Source organism: Phodopus roborovskii, unplaced genomic scaffold, assembly GCF_943737965.1.
Source record: "Phodopus roborovskii unplaced genomic scaffold, PHOROB, whole genome shotgun sequence".
Classification (NCBI taxonomy): domain Eukaryota; kingdom Metazoa; phylum Chordata; class Mammalia; order Rodentia; family Cricetidae; genus Phodopus; species Phodopus roborovskii.
The window spans coordinates 6,560,847-6,581,807 of record NW_026126571.1 but is presented as its reverse complement, the minus strand read 5'-3'; the positions used below and the strand labels follow the sequence as shown (position 1 = coordinate 6,581,807).

Sequence of the window (20,961 nt, the reverse complement as noted above, 5' to 3'; positions counted from 1 at the left end):
AGCCCTTGTCTGGCAATTGTATTGAAAACAAGTGGTTGATTCCCAGTAAATGAAGTTCTAATGGGTAAAAGACTCTTTGAATACCAATTATATTGAAATTAAGTATGGTAGAGGGATTTAAATTTTTATCAGAAATTTCCAGTTTTAAGTGAATACTTACCTACAAAGGGTAGAGACCACATGAACACAATCACCCTGTGCAAAGGAACTCAAGGCAGGCTGGGCCTTTGTTCGCAATAGGGATTGATAGTGAGTCTCCTACTGATAGCAGTTCTGGGTGTAGAAATGAGCTCCCAACATCCTACTTTGCTTTAATGTTCTGTTAAGAATTGTTCATCCAGGGGGATGGAGAGATGGCTCAGTGATTAGGAGGACTTATGCCACTTCCAGAAATCTGAGTTTGGTTCCTAGTACCTTTGCCAGGCAGCTGGCAATTGTCTGTATCTCTAGCTCCAGAAGATTCCCGCACCTCTGACCTCTGCAGGCAAGTTCATTCATATGCATATAGTCACATGCAGACACACATTTCTACACAATGTGACGAAAAACAAAAATATTTTTTAAAGCATTTTTAAATCACAAATACACTAAAACCTTCTCGTAGGCTCATTCAGAACTCACCCATGTTGACTGTCTAATGTCAGGAAGAAAATAAAAAGAAATGGAGGACTGGTATAGTCAAAATTGCTCTGTAGGCCAGGCAGCATAGCTATCTTAAATTCACATGAAACGTTCAGTCACACTGCTTGAGAATTTTGTTTCAAAACCTTAAGGTTCTCATCTATAAACTTGTGCAGGGTTAATCACAGAAAATCCCCTCCATGTCAATAGCTTAAAAATATGACATTGAAACAAGCCACCAATACTTTTATACTGAGGATATCTTACATTCACCAGCTATTGTGAGTTCTTTCCAAATTAAACAACTCATGAATGAAAGAGGTGCTAGATGTCTTATCAAACTTCTATGCTTTATGCAGAGAGTAATAGGCACTAAGGCTCTAAGTCAGAGTTTATACATAGCACTGCAAGGCTATGTTCGATACACCCAAAGTACACTTTGAGTGAGACTGCTCTTAAGAAATTTCATGAGAAAATGGAAAGGATGTGGCTGGGGAAGGGAAACATTTGGAGAGCAGTCTAAGACAGGATTTAATGGACCACGTAATTTGGGATGAATAATAGACAAATAGGGGGCCAGATTAGTTCATCCTACTGGGACTGTGATTACCATCCTAAGAAGCCATGGTTTCAAACAGAAAGCACTACTGAAAATATTTCATATCCTTTAGCACTTACCTTGTAGAGTGAGTGACCAGTACAAGGTTGCTGACTCAGCAGGTGCTATGATTTGAGTATGAAATGCATCCCACGGGCTCTCAAGTTTGAACAGTTGGCCCCCAGTAGGTAGCTGTGTTTTGGAAGGTGTTGGAAACTTTAAGAGGTGGAACCTTGCTGGAACAAGTGGGTTACTGGAGGCAACCTTGAATTTTTATGGCACAGTTCCACTTTCCCCTTTGCTCTCCGATTTCCTGAACTACAATCACAAAGTGACCAGCAGCTTTCGGCCCCTGCGGCCATATCGTCTATGCTCCTTTGGAATTTATCCCCTTAAACCGTAAGCTAGAATAGACCTTGACTTAATTTGCTTCTTACCAGGCATTTTATCACACGAGAAAAGTTGTTTTGTGCAGGTGCATCTAGAACTAGGGGCATAGGTGTTTGTGACTGGATGAGTAAATGATCCAGAGTGAGAATGACAGACATATATGAAGAAGGATGCAGATGTAAAAGGAGTCAGAATCTTCAGGACAGTGTAGTGTCTACAGAAGAACAAAAGAACAAAATAAGCATTATTTACGTAGAGGCTGTTGAGAAAATAAGCCAACTGGAGCAAATGCCTCAAAGATGTAGACAATGATGTATTTGGATGCCTTTCTAACCATGACATTGGTCATCACTTCTCCCCATGACTTCACTGGGTTATGTTTAGATTGTACTCTAAAGTGAAGAGTCTGAGGAACTTGTTAATGAATCTAGACTCCCACATTCAAAATGAGGTTTCTGAGTTTGTGTGCTCATTCTATTCTGTCCTTTTCCATGCAAACAGCAACAGATGGTTATAGGGGGCTGAGAGAGGAGTAGGAATCCACTAGGAAGTCTGAACTACCTCCTCTCCTTGCTTCCTAGGTTCACGCTGGATGAATCCCACAGAACAGAAGGTTGCAGAGGAGTCAAGCAAGGCTTCACATAGTCTCAAGGCTGGTTGTTCTCCATGTCTCTTAGTTACCCCATAAAGGATGGAAGGAATGTGAAAAAAATTACTTTGTATCATCAATGCCAGCTAAGGATAGATATTCAGTGCCTTGCTTTTTTTTTTTTTTTTTAAACAAAGTGAACATGGTAGTTATCTATAAATGGAATTGTGTCTTTTAAGTGCTTTTATTTACTCCCTGAAACCGAGTGATCATTCTATAAAATACTTTGATGGTGATGGTAAACATGCTCATATTTGTGAAGGTTTGTAACAAAGGTGCACAGATTCCTTGAGGAAGAATTCCTACCTCATTCACCTCAACGCTCTAGTCATTTCACTTACTGTAACAGAGCTTGCTTGGGCCTCAGGGCTGTGGACTACAGTGTTCCTTATGTAGGGTCCCTCAGGTCTTAAACCTTTCCATAGTGACCTCTTATTCAACAGTCATGTTTCAACTCAAGTGACACCTCGGAGACACTGTCCTAGTTTCATTTCTGTTGCTGTGATAAAATGTACTGACATAAAACAACTAAGTGAGAAAGAAGTTTATTTCAGGCTACAATTCAGGTTAGAGTCCACTATGATTGGACAAGAGTGGGGACAGGGCCTTCAAACAGTTAGTCATGGTCATATCAAGTACACAGAGCAAAGGGAGGGAAGGGGAGGGAAGAAGGGAGGGAGAGAGGGAAGAAGGGACAGAGGGAAGGAGGAAGAGAGAGGGAGAGAGATATGAATGCATACATGCTGGCTTGCTTGCTTGTGTTCAGTTCCATTTTTCTGCTGATACATTTCAGTACTTTTGCCTATGGAATTGTGAATTGAGTCATTCCACTTCAATTAACTTAATTGAGACAACCTCCCACAAAAATAGCCATTGAAGAACCCAACCTAGACAACACTTCTTTATTGACACTCTTTCCAAGTGACTATAGTGTGAGTGATGCTGACAACTAAAACAGATACCCTGTCTAACTTTTCATATATCACATCTCATCTCTTAATCTGTCTCTTCTATATAGTTCTATCTACCAAAGTTGATGTCTGCTTACAAGCCTACTTAGACTGGTTCTCTACTACATGACTACCCAGAACACACCTGCATGGATTAAGTGCATAAGAGATATTTGTTAGCTTTGATGACTAGTTGATTGCTAGGTACCATCAGAAATCCCAAAGGAAACACAGTTCAAATAGCATGAAAGAATAAATCATGTTTCAAGGTGGGAAAATCCCATGCAAACGTCCCACAGAAGGACACCATTGACTTTACAGAAACTGAAGCTTTCTCTTCCTCTTTATTTTCTCAAAGGCAAACCAGGAAGGCAGTGTTTCTTTGGATGTTAAATTCAGTTTCTCTCACTTAAGCTAAATCTAAAACGTGAGGGGGAAAAAAGCCACACATAGTTTAGATGTGACTTGAGTGTACAAAGCCAGGTGAAATAAACCTGTTTTAAGCAACAACTTATTACTCCTCTCCCTTACACCTGGGAGCTACAGGACATTTGTAGTTCTCAAACACCATTCTGCACTTGCTTGCTTCTGTTAGTCTTCATACGTGAACGAAGTTCCTGAAGATTACTCGGACATATGTACATGTTCTACGGATGTTTAAATTATCAATAAGTGATCACACAGTCAATCTTTAAGCCATTAGAAAACCAAAGTCTAGCTAAGTAATGGTTTGGGCAGAAAAGGAGTCATTTTAAGCATATCCTTCCTGACCTGATTGTGTGAAATTGCTCTAACGTTTAAATGGTGTCTTCCATGCAATATATATATTTTTAAAAATATTTATGTCCTGTTATTTTAATTTCAAATTTGCACTTTTATGGTCAATGGGCAACTTAGCAGAAAAATGTTACTCCTTTCTTTCTAGCTATTCATGCTGAGAAGCAACCTGTTTTCCCGTTTAAACCTGCGTTTGTTCTGTTTCAATTGTGCAGAAGGAAACAGTTTTGGCACCTTTAAAAATCAGAGATCTATCACTCACCAGGACAGCATAGCAACTGCACGAAAGGGAATCATGAGCAATAGCAAAAAGCTACAGTGCTTCTAAAATCTTAGCGGGTGTATGGGTCACCTAGGAATCTTGTAAAAATGGAGATTCCCCCCCCCCCCCCCCCCGGTCCTTCCGTCTTGAATGGAGTCCACAACTCAGTGTTGCTAACATACTGTGGGTGACACCAACACCATTAGTTCTTGGTGTTTACAGATGATACTGCTCAAGCCTTAAGAAATAAAGGTCACCTGACAGTATTGAGTATTTACGGTGGGAGTGATATCAAGCCAGTGCGTTATTTTTAATCTGCAGAAACAAACAACTGTAAATCCTTCAAGTCTCAAGACAGGGAACCTATTTCTCGATTCCTTGAGTCAGGCTGACCATATGACTAGCTTTGGTCAATAGCAGCATTTGGTCGGCAATGCATCTTAAAAAGAACATAAATGCTGAGACATCTCTTTTGTTGTCCTTGGAAGCCTGTAGTCCTACAGGAGTGTACCTGAGCTTACTTGCTGGAGAATGCAACACTATGTGGAAGAGAACAGAAGTCACCCAGTCCAGGGCAATCAAATATGACTTTTAATTACCTGCTAACTATTGCGGTTAAATAAGGATCAGGATAAACAAATAGGCCGAATAGATGTTTATTCAGGGAGAAATAACTTACAACCTAGACAGATGAACACCAGGAAATTCAACCCGATCCTCTCCTGTCCGAGTCACGCCAGAAAGAGAGCCTTTCCTGGCCCCCTCCGACCACCTTCCACAGGTCACTTCCACCCATGGCTCCACCCCCAATGGGCGTGGTCAATGCCACAGAAAGAGACAAAGTAAATATCTCACTACAGCTAACTACCATCCTTGAGTGAAGTGATCCTGGGTCTTCCCATCTCTAACCAACACTTGTGTTAACAACACAGCAGAGCTCAGTGAACCAGCCCCAACAGAAGATACACTCAGTCCCTACACAGAGCTTGGAGCTAAATAAAATCATTATTGCCTTAAGGATCCCACATTGAGATATTTTTTTTTTTTTGTTGTTCAAAGTGGAAACTGTTAAGATCTTTGTGCTTAGGAGTCCTTTTCCTTCTTAAATCTTTAATTCCTGTTTTGCTCATAAATAATGGAAATTGATATAAGTAATTATTGCAATAGCATTTGATCCATTTTTAAATATCATAATTAAGTTCCCTTTTCTCTTATTTCACAACCTTGAAACTGGACAACCTTGTTAAACAGTATAGTGGTTTTCTGGTTCATAGGAGAAATCGCAAGATTTCCTTTCAGTAATTTTTAAATGTTTCAAATTCTTCTGCCAACAGGATAAATATAAGCACTCTCTGTTGAAGGGCATGTCTAAGCACTACCTTCTTCTGTATTTGAGAAGGTGGCATAAGGTCTACCCATAAAGGCAACTCTCAGGCTAAGAAGAAACACCACAGTGGTAAACCTTCTTTGGGCAGGATACACTTAGCACCATCCTGTTACTACTGACAGAGTCCTTCATTGGCCAACCAATGACTACAGACTTCTTCGTGTTGCTTTATCCAATCAGACATCTTCTCCTGGTGGCTGACCCATGACCATCTGAATTGGTTCTTAAACCTATGGAGCTGAAGTCTATTATTTCTTTTTACATTGTCCCATGAGATAATATTAATAATAGCTCCATGGTTGTGTTTAGATATGAAGAGCCCCTTGCTATGAACATTTTCACAATAACTAAACTCCCCCTAGTTTTGCTTCTTTTTCCTTGTATTCTTCAGGGTTGAGAATTATTAATTTGAAAAGGGCTCTGCTTTTATCTAGAGACTTTCCGAAAACTTAGTAAACCCCAACCAAGTAGAAGAAAACTTCAGTTTTGGGAATAACTTTTTGTCAGAACAAGCAGTGTGTAGGTACCATAATTACTTTTCTTTCACTGATGTAATGAAAGCCGGGAGAGGGATGGACAGATGACTCAATGGTCAAGTGATTGTTGCTTTTCTTCTAGAACACCATGAATTCATTCCATGCACCAGTATCAGGTGGCACACAGCCACATCTAACTTCAGCCCCAAAGGATCTGATGTCCCGTTATGGCTTCTGAGGGACCTCACTCATACATGGCATAGGCATATACTCACATTTTTTTTTACACACATATGCACACAAATAAAAATAAATCTTAAAAACACCTTGGGTTGGAGAGTTGGATCAGTGCTTAAGAGCATTTGCTATTGTTGCAAAGGATCGGGGTTCAATTCACTGCATGCACACGAAGATGCATCATCTTTTCAGGCACCAGGCATGCTTGAAGTTGGCCATGCAGGCAAAACACTCAAATGCATAAAATAATAAAAATAAATCTGAACAAACCACAACAAAAACACCTTATGACACAAACTAACTGGAGGAAGGGTCTCAGTTTAAGGCCTGTCTTCCCGTGTCTACACTACTGACTTACCTGTGACTTCTGGCTGTGCACCATTCATATTCAAGCTTTCTTGCTGGAGCTTTCTTTCTCTTCTAACACTACAATCACCAAGCACTTCCTTGTACAGCATCTATCCAGATCTTTTAGCAAATGTTAATGTGTGCTTCACGCTCCCTATTGCCTCTCTTCTATACTTAAGACACATGTTTATTGAAATCATCTTAAATTATTTCTCCAAGGAAAATGTCACTTGAAAGACCATCATTTCCACTGCAGAACAATCATTGCCTCTGGCCTGCCCCGTCCATCTTCAATGCTAATCCATTCAGACCTGTGTATTGTTGCACTTGAACAGATGGGATGGCCTCCAACTGTTCTCCTTATTTCCAGTGGCCTTAGCTTGCCCTTTTTGTTCACAAACATCATCAGAATTACATGTCTTGCACCTACATTTCGGAACTCAAATGCTAGACGGAAAGTCTGCTCAACCAAGCTCAAAATCCACACTCCAGTCTCATGGCTCCTTGCTCTCTTCTCCTTCATAACTATGCCCCCAACCTTTGCACCCCAGTAGACCCCAAAGTTTTGGCTACCTTTTCTACTAACTGGTGCTATGTTATCTTGTACCCTTCCTAACCTAGGTAATTCAAACACCTGCTTTCTCCCCTCGTGTGTGTGTGTGTGTGTGTGTGTGTGTACTCGCTTGCATGTGTGTTGTGCTTGTTCCTCTGTGTGAGTGTGGGTACTGACATGCCATAACACTCCTACATAAGTCACAGGACAACTTCCAGGTGTTTATCCTTGTTTTCATCCCACTTTACTGTGACAGGGACTCTTAACTGAAGCTGGGTATGCCAGGCTAGGTAGCCCATGAATTTCTGAAAATTCTTGTCTTTGCCTCCTATCTCCCTGTAGAGACACAGTGGGATATAGATGCTTGTAATATTATGGCTGACTTTTATGTGGATTCTGGTGATCCACACTCAGGTCACTGGGTCTGCACAGCAAAGCACATATTTACTCATAGATCCATTTTCCTGGCTCCTCCTTTTTCCTCTGCTAGAGAAATTCAACAAGCTAGAGAAATTTCCCAAGCCTCGGACATACATTTGTATCTTTGCCACAGCATAGAGCATGCAGTTCACAGCTCCCCTCAGGTTCAAGGAGCAAAGAAGGCAGAGGCCATATTTAATTTATTGCAAGTTCTCAGCTGACTCTCCACGTAACCTAACACAGACCAACACAAGCAAATAACCACACCAAAACCATTTTGATAAATAATTAAAAGGCATTCTCCGTGGAAGATTAAGCAGTGGTTCCTGAGAATAAGAAGCAGTTTGCAGGAAGAGAGAAATTAATCTGAATGTACTGGAATTCCACAGAGAACTCATTGCTTATGGCTGGTGGGAGCAGGGGACCCCATATAAAATAGATCTGTGAAAGAAAACCACGCATAAATGGTAAAAACCCGTGTAACCCCATCTGTAAAAGTCTGCGCCTTCCAGGGTTAATATTTTTGCCTATCTCCCAATGTAATATGATGAATTTTTTATATTTACTTCAGGTTCCTTGGGCTATTGATTAGGCAAATAATCAACTCAGTTAATAAACTCAACTCTAGAGGTGTGTCTGTGAATCAGCAAATAGACCAGACTACCCTAAAAAAGACACGGGGATATTATCAAATTATATGGTAAGCTCATGTCATGTCCCTGGGGTCCCACATATCCGATCCTTTATGTACACGTGTGGAAGGTGGAGGGTCTTGAAATTAGGAAAATAACAGGTCTGTCCCTGGGGAGTTTCATATTTTTTTTACATTTATTTATTTGTGTGTGTGTGCACGTGTGTGTTGGGTTCTCCGCTTTCACCATATAGGCCTCAGGGATCAAACTCAGGCTTCCCAATTTGGCTGTAATCCCCTTTATCTACTCAGGCATCATGCCAGTCCCTTTCTAGCCTATTTTAAATAATACTGGATTAGGATATTGTTAGTCAACAAAACATTTGTGAGAATAACTTGGCTGCCTTGTTAACAAAAGTCAGGGCAACAGTAGGAACTGAAGGTCTTCAGAAATCAAGCGTCTTTATGTAGCGTGGTTTCCTTCCCCGGGATTGAATGGAAAACTGGGTGTCAGGAAGGATAGTTCTTAGGGGTCAGGAACACACAAGTAGAGTCACTGTCTCAGCTAATAGGAGAAGGGACCAAGGCGTGTTTCAATGTGTGAAGGGGTTTACCAAAGAAAAGTGAAGGCAGTCCACCCCCTGCTGGGGGTGGACTATGTGTATCCTTCCAGAAGGAGAATTGGGAGCAGACACTGTTTTCAAAAGCCCACCCCTTCTGATCATCAGTTCCATTTCTAGAATAAAAGTGTGAGGTCACATTACCTCAAGTATGCAAGGTCTATACATATGAATCTATTCATCACAACATATTCTGCAAGGCCCAAAAAAGAGTAGCAAGCTGAACCCCGAGAGAGAGGAGACAAACAGGGGTAATGCATCTTACGGACTGCACGGTTCATCTCTGAGTGGTTGGTTTTAGTTGCCTTAATCGTCATCAGTTAAGATTTTCTATTTAGCTTGTAGCCTCTAGCTTTTGTTTTTCTATGATAAACATCTCCGCAATAAATATGCAGGTGGCATACTAGTGCTGGGTGGTGCTTAAAAAAGGACCAACGTAGGCAAACTTGAGCAATGTTATTGATTTTTTTTTTCTGGAAAAACAACTTTGCCTGTCCCTCTCTCATGTGTCTCTCCTGTCGTGTTCCTTCTACGATTGGAAGTCTGGAGAAACAAGATGGAGTGCCCCTTAGATCAGTCACAGTCTTATGGCAGATGTCAGAATGTCATGAAACCCTAAAGATGAAGGGTAAAGATAAAACAGCAAAAAGCCCTATGAGTGCTCAGTGTCTTCCCTATACTGACGATAGAATCAGCCTTATCAGAAAGCCTTCTCTGGGCTGGAGGTTGGGATACACCTGGACTCTGCACTTCATGCTCTTAAAATCTGGCAGGAGAGACACAATGCAGTTGAGTTAGTTTGTTCCTTTTGACCAAACTCCCAGTGCTGAATTACAACTTAACATCTGTCCCTCCCATTCCTCAGTTACTAGGGAATCAATAAGGAGGCTTGGGTTTCTATTTCTGGTTAGAGTTGGACCATCCTCTGATATAATGCTTCTCAAAATTTTGGTTTTGTTGGTTTTACTTTTCATTGTCTTCATTTATTTCTCCTCCTCTTCTTGTGACAGGCTCTCTTGCATTCCACAGGTGGCCTTGAACTGAATACATAGCCAAGGGTGTCCTTGAACTCTAGATCTTTGTGCCTTTACCATTATAGATTGGCTCCACCACACCTAGTTTATGAGATATGAGGGACAGAAACCAGGGCTACATGCATCCACAGCGAGGAATCTGCCAATGAACTACATCCTCAGATCTGTTTCCTATTTAATGAATTTATTGAATTATCTAGGCGTTATGAGGAAAGTTCAAGATGCTGCATTTTTAACAGACACCGAGGTTGCTTGCTCCAGCTTTTTGAGTCACAAAGATTTAGCAACATGATCTTAGTAAACTCCCCCAAATAACCTTTCAGGTAGCTAGCTATACTTTGACCTATTTGACTGGCAATGGGAATGACATGTGTAGACTCACACTGAAAAAACAAAGTTCCACTAGAGAGGTGCCATGAGTTTTGGGCCATCCTGAACTACAGAAGAAGTTCAAGTTCAGACTAGCTACATAAGGAAACCTAATCTCAAGGAACAAAGATTTAAACTAATGAACAACAACAACAAGAATAGCAGAGCAGGAATCCTAACTGAGCCTCTTTTCATTTTGATGTTTAACCATTGGTGCAGTTCTAAAGTGGTCAATTTCTATGTGATTGCCACACTCATATAGAATGAATAGGTACAAGAGATTAGTAAACGTAAACAGTTAGTAGAGGGTTGGGGATGAGGGACCATTTCACACAGGATAGGGGACGGTGGAGGTCAGTTAAGTAATCCTAGACATTTGATCTTCACACTGAAGTTAGAATGAAAGTCTCCCAGATAGAAAATAAAGTAAAAGGTCCACCTAACATGTCAAAACTCAGTGCATAAGCCAACACGGAACAGACTCCTAAACAGGCCCAGGATGGCAGGGCACTCTTATCTACTTAGTTCATTCATTGAGCATGACAGGGACTTTGCCATTATTACTTTTATTACTCGTATTGCTGTCTTCTTTCAACAGAGACATGAGGTCTGATCAGAAGGGACTTCCCCCCTTTAATTTGTTTCCCCTAAGTAGACCTCCTGAGAGAAGTCCCAGGGTCCTCACTCCTGGGTTCCATGGGGACCTGTGGTGGCACTCCACATAAAGTGCCATCTGTGTGGTGTATACCCAGAGGAACAAAGAGGTTAATTCTCTCCTTTTGAAACTGTGACTCCCACCCTCCCCCAGTTCCTCTAAGTGTTTCCTTTTAAAGAAAAGCCATGGTTCACTGCTACTGAAAATTAAAGACAACAGCATAAAGATCAAGGTCCAGGCTGGTACCAGCAATGACAGAACATTAAAATCGCCATTTGAATTTCTCTTTCCTTGAACAATGACAAAGACTATTGAAGGAAAGACAACCATAACACAGGTTAATTTCATAAACTCTCTCTCTCTCTTTGTGTGTGGGCATCATGCGTGTGTGCATGTGTGTGTGTGCGTGTGTGTGTGTGCGTGTGCCTGTGTGTGTGCATGTGTGCTTGCGCATGCGCTCACTGACACTGGTGTTTGGGGAGTTCAGAGGTGGATATTGAGATGTCTTCCTCAATTACTTCTCTATCTTATTCTTTGAGATAGAGTCTTTCATTGAACCTCACTGTTTAATCTAGACTGCCTGGCCAACAAGCTTTCTGGATCCTTGTGGCTCCAGTGCCAGTAATAGGCTTGCAGAACATATGGGCACATTTAGCCATTAATTACTGGGGATGTGTATTTAGGTCTTCAAGCTTGCCTTTAAGGATCCTTCCTACTCACTCCCCAACCCCATTTGAGAATGTTTCTACTTATAGCTCATCATTCGTAAGACTCTTTTGGCTGAAATGCACAAGTTGAAGGTGGCCTTCAGTTTAGATGAAATGGGTGGCAATAACTATATGGCTGCCTCCAAACCATATCACAACATGGAGTATCGAGAAAACATGAGAAGGTTTATTAGGTAAAGATTACTTTATAAGGTCCAGAAGAGAAGGAATAACGGACTATCTCTTCCTCCTAAAGACTATACCTCTAGCTTCCCCAATTGCACTCGGCTGTCTGTCTTCTACCTCTCTTTTGTTCCAGATTTACTTTGACATTCAGAATCATATCCTGTAAATCATGTTTACAAGACTCATCATTTCTGATACCAGACTAGAGAGCTAGGCCTCCACTCCCAAACCTATGCTGGAGTGCTGTTTTTGGGTTGTGCACTTGACGACTATTTAGCTCTAGAATTGATTGCACATTACTTCAATGAGATGGACTCAAATCTCCCACCCTCCACAAATATGCTGGCTATCATCAGGGCTCTTGAAGTATGCAGAGCATTGCTCTTCAGCTATCCAACAATGAAGAATACTTTGGACAACACAAATCTGTGGTTATCCCCAACAAAGAGCTTGACCAAGAAAATGGTGGTCATATTACTATTTGATGGGTTCAGACTTCTCATAAGACAGGCAAAGCGAAAATACAGAAACACAGCTGAAGATAAGCACGCTTATCTCCCATTTCAGTATCTTGGGCACAGAAGAATGAAATGAAAATTTGTGAAAAGCAGCCATATCAACTTGCTGTGGTGACTCAAAAGTTGTCATTTCTCAACTCAACTTTGCTGAAACACTTGATTCATGTTGTTCTTATTTAACCTAATTTGCATTGATTTAATCAGTGCTGGTATGCTTTAAATACATAATAAATTGGAATTCTGCAACTCAGAAGACTCAGAATAGCTAAATTTCAATAAAGCTCATTTCAATCTGTTAATGTATACAGCTCTGCCAAGGGATTTAAGAGGATAGAAAAGATGCAACTTGCCACATTAGAGGTGAGAAGGGCTTAAAGATACCATGCAGACAAAATAATTTGCAGCATAATAGCATGAAAAACTATATATGTATATTATATATGTATATACTTAATTAAACCTAGAAGCATCTTCTACACTTTGAGTGTACACTTAGAAGAAAACTCACATATAAACGCAGACCATTTAATTTTATTCTCCTTCTTTTTTGCCAACACTCAACTCTTCTCTGCCTCTCTGTACCAGCTCTACAAATCAAGTGACATCCAAAGTAGGACCTCTTCTTGCCCATTTGGCAGCCTCTCTCATCCTTTTGCCAAGCTGCATGCATTACAAGGATTTTCTCCCTAGTAGCTATGGGGATTGGGTGTCTTATGCTCACAGTGCTTGCTGAATGGCTGGCCACTGTTTACCCCTGCCTGTGCCTGCACAGCCCTGCTCCTCCAACCCTTTAGGGTTTATGGCTCAATCAGTCGGCATGCTGTCAGGAATAATTGTTTTGGCAAGGGGTAAAACCACTTGATGATGAAATTGTTTCTCTGTCTGTTAAAGTGTTCTGCAGCAACTCAGAAGTGCCAAAGGCCCAGTCCAGAGCTAGGTTAGAGGCTGAGTTAGGACAGGTGACCGTCCGTCCAGTCGCCAAAGCTCTGAGGAACAGCAAAGCTCTGTCTGTGTCAATAAGAAGGTGTACGACCTTGAATAACCCCCAGATGTCCCTGGCCTCAGTTCTGTCATGTGCAAAATGGAGAGGGTTGATTTTCTAATGTCTCTTCTAGCTCCTAAGACAACATGTGATGTCTAGGACGTTCCAGATTTGTGTTATTTTCAATTAAATGATGCATCTTGGAGATGAATGACCAGGGCAGAGCTCAGAGGAATACAGAATGGAATGATTCATACCCCTGTTCACATGCCTTTTCCTGAAAAGTAGTACCTGCCTTTGTTGACCTTAATTCTACCAGTTGGTCTTTTCAACTTTGTTGTTAATGACCAGTCTAGTGGCTTGACCAATCTGCTTAACCTGGGAGATCTCCTAGACCACCATCATCCCTAGCAAAGTAACAGTGACAGGTAATGCTCACTTGTTTGGAGTTCACTAGAGGTAGAAATGATGGGAATGTAAGGATAACAGTACACCTTAACCTGTGAATCCTCCTGACACAGGTACTTTGTCATCTTTGAGGATGTCGTTCTTTCTTTCTTTCTTCCTTTCTTTTATAAAACAGATAACCACCAGTCTGTGGCAACAGGATGGATTTCTTATAGAATAGTTGTGACTGGAGGGATATTTATTTGTTGCATGAACGCCTGTCCATAAAGGACTGAGGGTAGAAAATCCAGCAGGGGCTTTCCCTGGTACTCAGAAGCAAAGTAGCATTAACTGTACAGTCCCAAAGCTGAATGAGAGATGCCGAGATGAGGGAAAAGGCATCCTTATCTTTTAAACTACCTCTTCTCCCACATTTCCTACGACATTCTCCAGAGATTCTATGTAATTACCATGAATAGCACATGCCAGTGCTAGCCTCTCCCATGTCATACAACAGCACGTTTATCCCTGCAGGTAGTGTGCTCCATGGACAGGGGGAGCCCGATGGGATCTCCAGCAGTCGACGTCTGTACACAAGTGGAATTTGCCATACTGCAACCCTTTCACACCATCAGGGCTCAGATGACTTGTCTCACAGAGTGGGCTTGGAAAGCATTCCCTCCACCCAGTGTTGGCACAGAGAGAGAGAGAGAGAGAGAGAGAGAGAGAGAGAGAGAGAGAGAGAGAGAGAGAGAGAGAGAGAGGAGCCAAACCCCCAATCACTGCCTTCTTGTGCCTCCTCTCAAGTTGCTTTTTGGAAAGCAAAGAAACAAATGTTGATTGCTCTACAGAGTCCTACGTATCTGCTACACGCAGGAAGATTAAAAAAAGGGGGGGGGGAGGGGGTCTATATCCCCATAGAAAGGTTGGCTGTGGGAACCGAATATGTCAGTCCCTCATTTGGATATATCTTGTCAGTGATGAGGTTTCTTACCCCAGCCCCTCTTTTTTTTCCGCCCTGAAATATAAACCAAAAAAAAAAAAAAAAAAAAAAAAAAAAAAAAAGCTGAGAGTGTTGTTTTTCATTTCATCAAAGAACATATATTACTTTAGCGGTTTGGTTAAAAAAATCTTGGTTTTCTGCCCACCCCTTTTCAATCTGCTGGTGTCGGAGGTGCTCGGAGAAGACGCACAATCGCGAGCAGCTTACGACACTCAGTGAGCAGTCGGTGCCGGTGCAGGCTCGCGCACACTCCTCGGCGGAGGGAGGGAAGGAGTCGAGCGCTGCTCTGCGCTCCGCAAACCATGAGCCAGCCAGGTTTCCGCAGCTGCCTAGGACACGAATGGCAGCCGTTCTCCACCCGGGACTCCAAGGTGGCTGCGATCCGCGGTGGTCATTGCCGATGACATTCTCCAGACTGTCAAATTCTGGGGAGTCTCCAGCCCCGAGTTTGGAGTTGATTTTTCTCTCTCACCCCCCCACCACGTCACAGTCTGAACTGCAGAGGAAAAAAAGGGGGGACCGAGGCAGGAAGGCGAGAAGCCCGGGCTCCCGGCACGTAGTTGGGAAACTTGCGGGTCCTAGAAGTCGCCTCCCCGCCTCGCCGACCGCCCCTGCAGCCCCGGAGCGCAGCAGCAAAGTGAGACATTGTGCGTCTGCCAGATCCTCGGGCCGCGGAGCAGGGCTGCCTCGGGAAACACAGAGGGGTCTTCTCTCGCCCTGCATATAATTAGCCTACACACAAAGGGAGCAGCTGAATGGAGGTTGTCACTCGCTGGAAAAGGGTGGGTAAGACACTTTTTTAATTAAATTCTTTCCAGAAGAAAAAAAAAAAATTTCCTCCCTTTTCTTTGCTGCCGCATCTAACATGGACTGCATAACCCCGGCTTTGATCTTTCCGTGGCTCTGAACTTTGTATGCTGCCCGGCTTTCTGCATGCTTAGAGGTGAACGTGTGGCTCTGGGGAGGGAGGGGGGTTCCTTCTGTATTTCTCTATATTGATTTGATTTTTTTTCTTTTTGTCCCTTCCTTCCCCCTCCCCCTCCCTCTCCTCTCCCTCGGAATAAAATATGATACAGATTTCTGACCCAGCGCTTCCAATGGACATTCTCCAGTCTCTCTGGAAAGATTCTCGCTAATGGATTTCCTGCTACTCGGCCTCTGTCTACACTGGCTGCTGAAGAGGCCCTCGGGGGTGGTCTTGTGTCTGCTGGGGGCCTGCTTTCAGATGCTGCCCGCCGCCCCCAGCGGATGCCCGGGGCAGTGTCGGTGCGAGGGGCGGCTGTTGTACTGCGAGGCGCTCAACCTGACCGAGGCGCCCCACAACCTGTCCGGCCTGCTGGGCTTGTCTTTGCGCTACAACAGCCTCTCGGAGCTGCGCGCTGGCCAGTTCACGGGGTTAATGCAGCTCACGTGGCTGTATTTGGATCACAATCACATCCGCTCGGTGCAGGGGGACGCCTTTCAGAAACTGCGCCGAGTTAAGGAACTCACACTTAGTTCCAACCAGATCACCCAACTGGCCAACACCACCTTCCGGCCCATGCCCAACCTGCGCAGCGTGGACCTGTCCTACAATCAGCTGCAGGCGCTGGCTCCAGACCTCTTCCACGGGCTGCGGAAGCTCACCACGCTGCACATGCGGGCCAATGCCATCCAGTTTGTGCCGGTGCGCATCTTCCAGGACTGCCGCAGCCTCAAGTTTCTCGACATTGGATACAATCAGCTCAAGAGTCTGGCGCGCAACTCTTTCGCTGGCTTGTTCAAGCTCACCGAGCTGCACCTGGAGCATAACGACTTGATCAAGGTGAACTTGGCCCATTTCCCGCGCCTCATCTCTCTTCACTCGCTCTGCCTGAGGCGGAATAAGGTGGCCATTGTGGTCAGCTCTCTGGATTGGGTTTGGAATTTGGAGAAAATGGACTTGTCTGGGAACGAGATCGAATACATGGAGCCCCACGTGTTCGAGACCGTGCCATACCTGCAGTCCCTGCAGCTGGACTCCAACCGCCTCACTTATATAGAGCCCCGTATCCTCAACTCTTGGAAGTCCCTAACGAGCATTACCCTGGCTGGGAACCTGTGGGACTGCGGGCGCAATGTGTGTGCCCTGGCGTCCTGGCTCAGCAACTTCCAGGGGCGCTATGATGCTAACTTGCAGTGCGCCAGCCCCGAGTACGCACAGGGTGAGGACGTCTTGGATGCTGTGTATGCTTTCCACCTGTGCGAGGATGGGGCTGAGCCCACCAGCGGCCACCTCCTGTCGGCTGTCACTAACCGCAGTGACCTAGCGCCCCCTGACAGCTCAGCCACCACGCTGGTGGATGGTGGGGAGGGGCTGCACGATGGCACTTTTGAGCCCATCACTGTGGCTCTCCCTGGCGGCGAGCACGCTGAGAACGCTGTGCAGATCCACAAAGTGGTCACTGGCACGATGGCTCTCATTTTCTCCTTCCTCATCGTGGTCCTCGTACTCTACGTATCCTGGAAGTGTTTCCCAGCCAGCCTCAGGCAGCTCAGACAGTGCTTTGTCACGCAACGCAGGAAGCAGAAGCAGAAACAGACCATGCATCAGATGGCTGCTATGTCTGCCCAGGAATACTACGTTGATTACAAACCCAATCACATCGAAGGGGCCCTGGTGATCATCAACGAGTATGGCTCATGTACCTGTCACCAGCAGCCCGCGAGGGAATGCGAGGTGTGATTGTCCCAGTGGCTCTCAACCCATGCGCTACCAAATACGCCTGGGCAGCCGGGAGGGCCGGCAAGTACCAGGACGGGTCTCCTCTGCGCTTTGATGTGTTGACTGAAACTGTACGGGGATCTCTCCCAGAGACTTGACATTTTAGCTTTATGTGTCTTAAAAACAAAAAAATAAAACACAACAAAAAACCCCACCCCATAATCTTCAGGACAGTCTGTCTTAAATTTCATATGAGAGCTCCTTCCTCCCTTTGAAGACCTGTCCATATTCAGGAATCTGAGAGTGTTAAAAAAGGTACCAATCATTGATTTTTTTTTTTTTTTGTAAACTAAAACGTTTAAAATAAAATAGCATTTACAGTTTCTACAGACTGGTGGGACCTAAATGAACTGCTACCTGTCTTACTGGAGAAGCAGTGGTTAAAGTTCTCTTGGAATGTAGGTGGGGTGGAAGTGAGGGGTCTTGGCAGGTGGGAAAAAAAATCCAGAAATCATGGAGCAAAAAATTTAGGTTCTGTTTGAGGTGATAAGAAGGGCAAACGAAGAAAGCTTATCACTGTGGTGGTCTTGGTGATTCATCTCTGTAGTAAGATCCAAAAAGTCAGAAAGACCCTTCCTAGTCTGAGGAGCAACCCAAGATATTTAGCTACTTTAAAGTGATGGGTGAGGGAAGATTGGGTACCATTTCTAGGCCTCTACAGCAGAGATCAGAGATCTTGGTAAGATCATTGCAAAAGGCTTTTAAAAGGAAATGACTGACAGTTTGTTCTGTGAGCAAGAAATATCTCACCCTCCTGCTGCCCCTTAAAATGACCATCTTTCAAATCAGCTCAAGCTTTTTCTCCTGTGTCTTTTACTCACCAGAATTAGTAGCAATATGTAACAATCTGTGCCGCCTTTATCATGCCCTCCCATTGCAGAGAGAGAGAGAGAGAGAGAGAGAGGGAGAGAGAGAGAGAGAGAGAGAGAGAGAGAGAGAGAGAGAGAGAGAGAGAGAGAGAATCTCAATGTCCAGTACTGAAAGACAGGCTCCTTTGGAGCTAAGAGCGGCAAGCCTGAGCTGAGGAGGTACTGCAGGGAGAGAGGCAACCCTGACTCTGGAACCCTCTTGAGTAATGACTTGTGGTGAGAAAATTCAGGTCCTGACTTGTCAGAACAGCCTTGCTGGTGAGGTGGGAGATAACCCCCTTTATCCCTCTGCTTGCAGAATACGATGTGGGAATAATTTGCTAACACAGAGCAGGAATGCTGCCTCCTCTCAGATGTCTCTTAAATGTGGTGTGTGTGTTTCCTGTTTTTCTATCCTTTCTTATTTTTTCTATGTTGAGATGACTGACAGCCCCTTCCCAGCTCTCTAAGGCTTCCAGGGCCCCTGCATTGGTACTGTATTTTTTTTTAATTGAATTAAAAAGTGGGGAGGTGGGAATAGTGGCAATTGGGTGGGTTCTGGGGAGAGCACAAGGGGAGGAGTGTGTTGATGGGTGGTACTTTTTAACCACCTAACAATGTATTGTATTCAGATATGATTGAAACACACTGTCATGGAAAGCAGATAACAACTGGACCCTGTTTCCCAAGTTACCCTTCTAACTGATACTAAAGCACAACATTTCTCTTTCTTTCATTTATCCCCTGCCTTCCCTTCAAGTGATAAGTACAAATAGCAGGGATCAAGATGGTGTGTGTGTGTGTGTGGGGGGGTGGGAAATGCATAACTCTAGCTCTCAAAATGCAAATATATCCAATTACTAACCTAAAGAGGAAAACTCTGCTTTCTCAAATGCAGAGAAATATTAGCTACCAGAAGGTTTACTGAAGCTAAGGTTTGGTGGTAGATTAATCTTATACCTTAGAAGAAACCAAAATGCCTAAAAATATGGTTTACGGAAGGCTCCTTCAAGAGTTGCAAATATCTTTAACATGCTTCACACACACACACACACACACACACTACACACACCAGCTCACACCTGATCAAGAAACTTGACCTCAGTTTGCTATAACAACAATACTTTATGATGCATACCTTGTTAACACTCGTTCAGACTGCGAATATCTAGAAGACAGGTGTTTTGTTTGATAACTTTATGGATGGAGTTTGGGGTTTAATTTAATGATGAGGGCGTTGATTGGCTTTTGTAAGCAGATGAACAAACACGGAGAGGGTAGGATTAGGAAAGTGCCTGGTGTCATTGGCAACTGAACCTTACTAACAGCAGTCCCTCTAGCAGAAGCATGACGATTGCTTTAGTTTTTGTCTTACATTACAGCACTGTGGCCACTGAAGCAAGGCTCTTGTTAACTTCACCTCTTCTCAGAGAGACAGCAGGGACCCAGTAGCACATGCTGTTCTGTTATCTCAGTGCACTGGTCAATACAGTGTTGGTGCGGTTGTAAGACTTTTACTTCTAGAAGCAAACCTCTGTGGCAGACATGAGAACTGCAGTGTTCCTCTGCCCCCTAAATGTGTGCATTGGAATCTAATCTGTAGGGCTTTTTCTTCTTCTATTCCTTTTCTTTTTCAGCATAGCTGTGAGAGAGGACATAATCGTGTTTTGTTCTCTGCTGATCCACTGTTCTCACTACAAAACATCATCTGTTTAGAGTATCTTCAGACCTTACAAATCAAGTGAAGAATCTTTGGGAAGACAAATCAGACACTGGGGATTTTCAGAGCAAATGATGCATGGCCAGCTAAGTTCTACTGTTCATATTTGTAGGCAAGCAAGTGTATCCCCCATATACAAGGAATTCATTCATATTCCTACCTGGTTCAGTGCCTCTGGCTTTTGAGAAGGTCAGAAGCTAAACATAAGGAAGAGTGCTACCTTTAACTATCGTTTTGTGATTCTTGCAACCTTTTATACCTCAAATTAATTAATCTCGGAACTTTAAGAATATTGCTGTGACTCCTCTAAGCACATTGCTACACACTTAAAAGGGGCTTTAAAATGTGTAGTACTTTTTTTTTTCCTCCCTATTTTTTTTCTCCACAGAGGCTGCTAATCTCATCTTGTGCTCTCTGTAAAGAGTTCAAGGCCACAATTCATGTCTCATCCTGGGCACTGTGATAGATTAACCCTGCCTTTCAGTGTTTTTCCAAGCTGATTAAAGTTCAGCAATGGTATTGAGGCTTTTAGAAAATATTTACAAAGAAAAAGTGTTTTCAAATAATGAATGGCATTTTCTCATACTGGTCTTAGCCTCAGTAGATTTTTGAGGTTGTGTCAGAATAGTGGGTTAAGGGAAACTCATTTTATATCTACACAGAGAGGAGAGGCAGTTACTGACTCACAGACTTCTGTCTGTATAGTAGGACCACCTGGCCTACAATAACACACAATTCTTTACCCTACAAAGTTTCCATCACAAAGAAAACATGATTCAAGTGAAAGGTTAAAAAGATACGCACGTTTGGAGTACTCTCCTAAGCTCCTTGGTGTAGAAGGGCATCTTGCTTTTGTTACTCACTCAGAGATGCAGATGTTTGGGGGACTT

General features: G+C 43.3%; 2 protein-coding genes across 4 annotated transcripts in view; one reads left to right on the top strand and one right to left on the bottom strand.

Moving 5' to 3' along the window:
• The window catches only part of Ctnna2 (catenin alpha 2), a 1,034,505-nt gene that overhangs the window by 341,476 nt on the left and 672,068 nt on the right, over positions 1-20,961 (bottom strand). The window lies entirely within an intron of this gene.
• On the top strand, positions 14,904-17,826 carry Lrrtm1 (leucine rich repeat transmembrane neuronal 1). 2 transcript variants are annotated; one of them, XM_051202775.1, is made up of 2 exons: positions 14,904-15,546; positions 15,837-17,826. In XM_051202775.1, the coding sequence occupies exon 2, from the start codon at positions 15,896-15,898 to the stop codon at positions 17,462-17,464; it is 1,569 nt and encodes a 522-aa protein (XP_051058732.1). In that variant the 5' UTR covers positions 14,904-15,546; positions 15,837-15,895; the 3' UTR covers positions 17,465-17,826. The 2 variants fall into 2 exon arrangements, with proteins under 2 accessions (XP_051058732.1, XP_051058731.1); XM_051202774.1 differs by having other exon boundaries at positions 14,905-15,542.

Coding starts and splice junctions, on each gene's coding strand:
- Lrrtm1 (XM_051202775.1), top strand. CDS start 15,896: ATGGATTTCCTGCTACTCGGCCTCTGTCTACACTGGCTGCTGAAGAGG.